The 8,491-nt window shown below is 54.0% G+C and overlaps 1 protein-coding gene across 1 annotated transcript in view; it reads right to left on the bottom strand.

The window, feature by feature from the left end:
- The window catches only part of DAB2IP (DAB2 interacting protein), a 217,109-nt gene that overhangs the window by 76,764 nt on the left and 131,854 nt on the right, over positions 1-8,491 (bottom strand). Inside the window, exon 3 of the mRNA XM_025359837.1 lies at positions 8,197-8,330. Coding sequence (XP_025215622.1) covers positions 8,197-8,330 — 134 coding nt within the window. The remainder of the gene's footprint in view (positions 1-8,196; positions 8,331-8,491) is intronic.

The raw sequence follows: 8,491 nt of genomic DNA on the forward strand, positions 1-8,491 counted from the left end.
CTACACTAATTCACTGCCCTCGGTATGAAAACTCCCCATGACAACGTCGAATCAAATTAGGGCCCATGCTACCCTGGTGCCATCTCTATCTCTCCCCAGTGCACTCTTTTACAATCAGGCCCAGCCTGAAAACAAGGGCCCTGGCTTGTTCCAGAAAGGTCAAGGCGACAGGCAGGAGGTGATGGTTACCTGGGACAGTAGGGAGAAGGGCTCCTCTGCTCCCCCATGGGGGCTGCCCACTGAAAAGTGGAGATGGGATATCATTGTGCCAAGGAGTAACTCACTCAGCAGAGCATCTGATGCAGTAGTGTACCACTAGCCCCACCTGAGAGATGGGAAAACTGAGGGGGGCGGCAGAAGGGTGGAGGTGGCAAAAACCTGCTCAGGCTGCCTTTTGGGGAACCCCTAAAAAGTACAGTCTGAGGCTACCCACTGGTCCGTCTCTCTTAAAAAATTTAAGCACATTCAGTTATTCACTGGCCAACTCTAAATGCCTCCGGCACAGGGCACAAAGTGCTCTGTTAGTGCTTCCAAGCAGCCTATCGCCAAGGCAGTCATCAGCTGAGGTCTACAAGGGGATGACCCTACGGGTCTGCAGAACGAGGGCCTCCTAAGTCGACACAGGGAGGGGGGAAGGGAGGACTTATTCCTTGGCCTGCCCTCAAGATGGGGCCTGACCTCCAGCCTTGGAGTCACTTCTTACCTCTCCCCCAAGGAATTCTCAGGCAGGGTGCCAGGAACCTTTGTGGGTGGGGATGGACGTTGTTTCCCTCTCCCTCCCATAGGTTTTCACCCCATCGCCCATGTGGCCTACAGGGGACATCTGCTGCACGCTGGTGGCTTCCACAAGGACGTGCATGTGTGCCAGGTGGCAGGTGGCATGGCCTGTATACACAAGGGAGGACAGCCATATGCCCACAGAGGCCAGAGATGCCCTCTATCTCAGGAGGGGATGGTAACACAGGCACACCCCAGCTGGGAGGGGAACTTTCCTACCATTTCCATCACTATAATCTCCTGTGAGTTTCCAACCAGTCCTTTGAGATAGGTGGGTGGGCACAATCACTCCTCTTGATGGATGAGTGGAAGGAGGGGCAGAGAGGAACCATGGCTTGCCCATAGTCACACATAGGCAGGGCCTGACCAAGAGCCCAAGGAAGGGGTATGCAAGCAATCTCTCACGTCACACATGGGCCACAGAGAGCTCAGAGAGAAGCAGAGAGGAGGGAGCTGGGCCCTTGGTGGAGATTTGGCTGTGGGAAGCTGCCTCAGGTTCCCAGGCTCTGACTTGGGGGCAGCTTCCCTGCAGCGGTAGCCCAGAGGCCCCTGGAGGGGTGGGAAAGCAGAGTGGCTAATGACTGTCCCTCCCATAGCCCAGGCCTTGGGCATGTCACCTGGCTGCTCCGAGGTTGGTACAGCCCCACCTCAGCCCAGGCTTGCTATCCACACCTTCTCACCCCATCCCCAGGCAGATGCTGCCCTGGACACACCTCACAGATGGATGCACTGATGGCCAAGAGACTAGAACCACCAGAGGTTCTTCGTGCAAACGGAGCTTTCACTCACCTACAGCCAATCACCACAAGGGAGCAGGCTGGCTGCTCAGAGCAGAGAGAAGCTAAGCACACCCTGCTACCCTGGAAGGAGTCACCAAGCCGACTGGGGGAGCTGGATGCTTTTCCCTCTTGCCTTTTTGGTCTCTTATGATCTCCTCCAGTTTTGTTATGTGGCCTTCTAAAACAGCCATCAATTAGAGCCTGGTAATTAACTTTCTGGTTCAAGTAATATTTTGCAAAGGAATTGCATTAAAGAGTCAATTTGCATATTCTAATACAGGGCCTGGAAATAGGCAGGGCTACCTGGAGGAGAATGGAAGCGGTCCCAAAGCACCCCTCAGGCCTGGCACCTGGGCCTGAGCTCTGCCTGGTAACTGAAGGTGAGAGTGGAGGCAAAGAGTTGCTGTCCGAGAAATTCTCCCCAAGAAGGTGGGGTGCTTATTCACACAACGGCCGGCTCAGGGTCCATGCATCCAGACAGAAAGTGCACACATGCACACAGGGATGCACGCGAGTGCTCAGAGAATATACTATACACACAGATACAACAGGGTATACGTACACAGACATGTACAAACAACTGGTAGATGTATACCCAAGAAGAAAACACACGATAATAACAATAGTAGACAACACTTATAATGAACACACAGATTGAATCGTATATGCAATTGCCTGTATTTGGCCTCCAAAACCAGCTACTTTACACAGTCTCACCCCATATGATGTGACCCAGGCACTGTTCCAAATACTTCACCTGTATTAACTCAATTAAATGCACAGACATGTACAAGGACATTAACATATAATATACACACCACTTCATGAGGACAGGTGCGCACTTGCAACACATACAAAAAACGTACACATACATTTGCTTGTGCAGAGAAAGGCTTCTCCAGCCTTTCTTTGAGGTTTTGAAACCTCAGCCTTGCTGATCCCACTCTCACTAGCTAATTTCCACCGTTCCTAAAAATATTGCCCAGCTCGGATCTTGGGAAGGTACACAAGGGAGCTGCAGATCTAAAAGGAAGGCTATAAAAATGAGAAAGCAAAAAATAAATTGATTCTTCTATACGTCCAGGTCGTATTCTGTGGCTTTCCCCTTCCTCTCTAGAGATGAGACTCAGAATCATGTGCTCCTGTGCTGGTCAGCTCTGCCCCCAAAGGTGCCCATGGGGCTCAAGTACAATGCTGCAGTAGAGAGGGGATCTGGTTCCAATGCCTGGCTTCTGCATAGGCCCCACCTCCATGCCTTTGACTATATGCCTCAGTTTTCCTGGCCATAGAACAACCCTTTCACTGCTTACCTACCCTACAGGGCAGAAGACCTCTTAAAGTGCTGTGTAAATACAGGGCCTCCTTATGAATGATGGGATTAGGAATTAAACCTGATTTACTTATGGAGCGGAGAGGAGGGGAGGAGAGGACGAAAGAAGAAGGGAGAGGGAGGAGGAGGGGAGAGCCAGGTGAGCCTTCCTTGCAGGTAATTAATGAGTTCCCTGTCATATCTCTTGGAAGGCAGAGGCTCATTTAACATACAGGATCCACCTACATGGGACCTCTCCAAGCTGAGGAAGACCAAACAGGGCAACCAAGAATCCTGCAAGAGGCTTGTCAGAACACTCAGGCAAAGGACAGGAACAGACAAGTCTCAAAAGAAGCACCGCCACTGGCCATGAAACTCAGGAAAGCACTATTCAATCACCAACAAGCAAATGAATGCAAATAATTTTTAAAAATGCCCTTTTTCTGCCTATCCAAATGACAAAGACTTTTATTGATGACATCCAACGTTTTGAAGGGTGTGAGGAAACAGGTGAGCACTCTCAAAAATCACTGGGGAGGGGTATGAATTATTACAGGTTTTCGGTGGGTGACATTTTTCTAAGAAAAACCTCTAACTATTCATATTTTTTGACCTAGTAATTCTGTTTCCTAAGACTTTATCCTTTGGGAAAAATCAGAAACGTAGGCAAAGATATTCAAGGATTTAAATCCCAGTGTCATTTTTAATCAAGAAAAACTAGACATAACCTAAATGCCTAAGTGATTAAAAACAAGTATGACCCAAACAGAAGATGGAACAATGAACTTTTAAAACTGATTATTAAAACACACGAGAGCTTTGCTTTCCCAGGTGTAGGCAGGAATCCCTAGGAAAATGTCTTGTGCCCTAGGTAATAATGGCTGTTTCTTATGTTTAAGGCAATAGCGATCCTTCTTACAGCTCGATTCACCTTACCAGGCACAGCAACATCTATTATCTCTTGAACCTCAGGATGAGGCCACATGATTGCTGATTATTTCCACACTGCGGATGAGAAAACTGAGGCTTACCAAGATAAGGTGACTTAAACTTACCAATATTAACTGAAAACCTATGACATATTAATCTAACCTCTTTCACGCATTAATTAAATTTTAGAAACATTTAAGAAATGTGCAAGACCCAGTGTTAAATGCTAGGGAAACAGCACTGAACCGGACAATTTCTATGAAAAGTATGCTAAATGTATTAATGTTAATGTCTTCAACGACATGATTATCATCATGCCCATTCTGCAGATGAGCAAACTGAGGCTTCAAAAGGTTACGTGACTTGCCCCAGGAATGCCTGGCTTCAAATCCAAAGATCACATGCATCCCATTACTCCTGGAAATTGTCTAAACTGCACTATCATCTTGACATCACCACATTAGACAGACTAGTCCCCAGAAAAAGGACCAGGCCCTCCCTGTCTATAGTAGGGGAGGGAACAAGGGCAAGAAACACCAGACATGGATGCCCAGCCCTGCCTGCACCTACTGTCAGCAACCAAAGCAGGAAAATAGACCCTAACTTCCATTTCCCCTGTTTCTCATCAACCTTCTTCACGCTCCCTCCTCCACGGACTGTCTCACCACAAGGGGCAGAATTGATTCCTGCCTACTCAGGTCCAGGTGAGGGTCCCTGGAAGCTGCCATCCCCAACACCCAAGTACTGTATCTCCCTCCCTAGTCCCATATCATTTGGAATTCCACCATTAGCAACTTTCAGGTGTGGGAACGCCAGCCATCACACACATACTCTGGAAGGGGGAATCAATCCCTAACTCCACACATAGCAGCCTTGCCTTCCTGCACCAAAGCTGCCTGCGTTTATGAGCTAAGCCCTTGCACCAGGATGACTGGGAAGAGTTTGATGGGGGTACAGATGATTTAGAGTAACTACTGTGTAAGTTTAGACAGGTAGCATGCCAAAGGAGACACATTCCCAGCAGGTGTGGAGGGCTAGAGTCACCCAGAAACAGCATCAGGAAAGACAAGGAATGAGGAAAGCATAATATTGCCAGCTGACCCTCCTAGATCCTCAGTAACATTAATAAATAAATGAGTGACTTGGAAATTATCCTCTGGGCTGGCAGAACCACATCCTCTATATCACTTTTACCAACATTAAAACAGCCCCGTAAATGAAGCGGCAGCATTTCCAGTCTGCAAAATGAAGATGCTTTTGCCAGCGCACCTTTCACCTGGAAAGCGCTCCAAGCAGCATGTATTTCTGTTATCCAGGAGAAATGATCACCTGTCCTTGGTGCTTATTGCCAAAGCCTCTGAAGAAGAAATAGTGTCTGAGGGACCCAGAGACTGTGGAGACCAGCTGGCAACCACCCCTGAGGCTGTTTCAGAAGAGTAAGTCCGAATGCTTAAGCTTGTCCTACAGCCCCCAGCCCCCAGAGCCCAGCTGTGCCCACCAAGCCCTGCCTGGCCTGACCCCAGCCTCACAACCAGATAGCAACCCTTAATCCCAACCAGCCAGGTTTGGCATCCCCACCCCTGAAACCAACTCCCTTTCCAGGGAGCCAAAAAAACCCCAGCACAGAACCAACTGGTTTCCAACCTCCAGATGAGAGAATTCCAGCGCAAAAAAACCACCTCCCCAACACAGCAGCTTTCGGAGCACACAGACAGCATTCAACAAAGCCTCTTCAGCAGCCATATAAACCAGATTCATCCAAAGTCAGAACTCAAGTGGCCACCCCAGAGTGCCCCGTGCCACTCATCTACATGGGAAGGCCATGGGGACCAGGGCTCCGGCTTGACCACCTAGAAACCCGCACCCTCCCTCCCACTCCTGTCCCCACCCATTCACTGAGGCTAGCGTCTTGGCACTTACCCTCTCCCCAACCAGAGGCATGGCAGCCAGTGGGGGTCCCATGGAGCCAGGACACAACCCTTCCTCGCTGCTAAGCCAAGCCAGAGGCAGCCTGTCCTGCCCTCCCAGCCTTCAACAGCACAACCACACCACATCAGAGCAGGGAGAGGTACCGCTCCACTCATCCAGGTTTGGCCATGAGCTGGAGGGGCGGGCGGGGTCACCATAGTTGTTTTTACTCACTGAACTCCAAATAGGATGACTCCAGGGACAGCCCCAGAGAAATTTCTGCCCATCCATCCCAGCAGCAGCCGACGAATCTATTCCTAAGCAAAGCAGCAAATCAGGAGACCCCAGTCCTGGGAAAGCCTATTTCAGCTCCAAGGCTGGGTAGAGGGATTTCAAACCCAGTCTTTCTGCCTGTCCATGGGAAATCTAGGCTCCCTTCCTGTGCCAGAGAAGCCACCAAGCCAGATTTTGTTTATAGAAAATTAAAAAGACAATTCCACACCGCTGCCAGTGACATTCTGCTCCAACCGCTACTGTTTCCTACCGTTTCCAGAAACAGGCTTGTAGTTTCACTCCCAACCCCCACTCTGCGCCCCTTCAGCATGTGGCAAGGCTGACCTGAGGCCAAGCAGGGCAGGACCTGCAGGAGGTCGTCTCGACCATGCCCTGACCTCTGGCTAGGGTGGCCAGCCAGCACTTGGCGGGGTACAGGCTTCCCGCTGTAAGGAGGTAAACATGACATGCATGCCGCCTGCTCCCGGGAGAGCAGACACTCTGAGGCCGGAATGCCTGCTGTCTCTCCTGTTCCCCGGACAACCACCACATGCACACAAAAGGGGGTACGTACACAAGCCCCCGCATGCGGGTGCAGAGGGTCCTGACCCCCGCCAAGGAAAGCGCGGAGAAGGGCATGTTCCTGGGGAAGAGAGCCGAAGGCAGGGGCCGGGCGCAGGGAGGAAGGCAGCAAACCGGGTGGCCTGCCGCCCAGACAATAACAAAGATGGGAAGCGAGATTTTCAAAGACGCAGTGACTGCACCCAGCGTTGAGCTCTGGCCTGGCTGCATCTTCCTGCCAGGGCACGCCTGGTCCCCTGGGGCACCAGAGCCATCAGAGAAAGGCTGAGGGTCCCGCCTCAGGCTGGGCTTGGCAGCTGGGGTAGGAAATCAGCTGCAGGCAGTGGTGATGGAGAGCGCTGCTCTGGGCCGATGGAAATTAAAGGTCTAGCCATTCTACTGGGAGGTGGGAGTGTTACTCTCCAGGAAGATGCTAGGGGTCAGTTAAACAGTCACTCAACCTTGGGCAGGAGTTGGGCTATAACTTGTACTCCTCTGCCTGCTAGAACCAAGGAGGAGGGGAGAGATATTTTCATGCTACCTATGCCTCCCCTACAGGGAGTGCCAAGACGGATACAGCCCTACGAAGGCAGATGCCACTGGTCTGAGATGTTCGGGCTAAATGCTGAAAAGACTCCTCGGTGCCTGCCCGTACTTTCACCTCCACAGGCTGGGCAGGGACACGTTCTAACTGGCACCGGAATCCATCACCATGCCTGTGCCTAAGTGGAAAGGTGCCTGTGGCTGGCACCGCTCGAGGAGGACCTGGGCCCTGAGAGGCTGTGTCCGCCCAGTGCCCCCTGGAGGACAGGATGGCTTGCCCTTGCGAGCTGAAGCCCGCTCCATTGCCAGCGTCTCCCCGGCAGGTTGAACCACCTCCTCCTCCTCCCTCTCCCCTTCTGCCCCACCAGCCACCTCCCCGCGGAATTTCCACACCTGCTCCCGGCTGGCCCAGGAGAAGGAAACAGAAAGCAGGAGACACCCCTGAGAGTGGAGAGGTGAGGAAGGGAGGGAAGAAGCTGCCTAGGCTGGAGAGGAGGCAGCGCTGGCTCCCCAGCCTCAGGCTGTGCCCCCAGCTCAGGGCCTGGGCACTGCCCGCTCTGCTAGCCCCGGCCCCCAGCGGACGGAGCACGCGCCCTACTTAGAGCAGATGTGCCCCCTAAGTGGCCCAGCCCCCTGCTCCTCCCCTCCAGATGTTCACCCTTCCCCTCACCACGAGCAGCCCCCGGTCTCGGCCAAACCTGGCCGAAAATGCCTTTTGTATCTGATACCCAGAGGCTCCTGAGGCAGGGGGATGGGTCCTGGGGGCGGAGGCGCCACTTCCGTCCCCGGTTCGGGCACCGCACGGCCCGGGAAACAATGCCCACCTCGGACAAGCGAGGCAGGACTTCCCCGCGAGGGCACTTCGCGCCCGGCCTCGCCGGGGGCCGCCGCGGGGCACCCTCTGCTCTCCTCTCCTCACCCCGGAGGGAGGCGCAGGGTCCTCCCCTCGGGCCCCCCAGTCCGGCCCAGGTGGCCCCACAAGTTCCCGGCAGGCGGCGTGGGGTCCCCTCCCCCATGTGGCTCGTCCCGGGCCGGGCTCGCGCTTTGTCCCCGCGCCCTCAGGGGCGCAGCCCGGGGCGGCGGCGCGGGGGGACCCGGCGGCGGCGGCGGGCTCACCTCTCATTGTCCGCGGCGGCGGCGGCGGCGCTCCGGAACCCCGGCAGGATGTGGCGGAAGCTGTGGTTGCGGTCCAGCTTGGGCTGGCTCTTGGTGCGCTTGATGGAGCCCTTGAGGCGGCGGCTGAGGAAGCCCTGCGCACGGGGCGACAAGAAGGGGAAGGGGAGGCGGGGTTAGCGCGGCGGCGGCGGGCCGGGACCCGCGCGGGACCCGCACCCTTGCTGGGCGGCCGCGCGGCCGAGGGCGGGCCGGGCTCGGGCTCGGCCCCAGCAGCTCGCGGCCCGCGCCGCCCGCC

This window comes from Theropithecus gelada, chromosome 15, assembly GCF_003255815.1.
Source record: "Theropithecus gelada isolate Dixy chromosome 15, Tgel_1.0, whole genome shotgun sequence".
Lineage (NCBI taxonomy): Eukaryota > Metazoa > Chordata > Mammalia > Primates > Cercopithecidae > Theropithecus > Theropithecus gelada.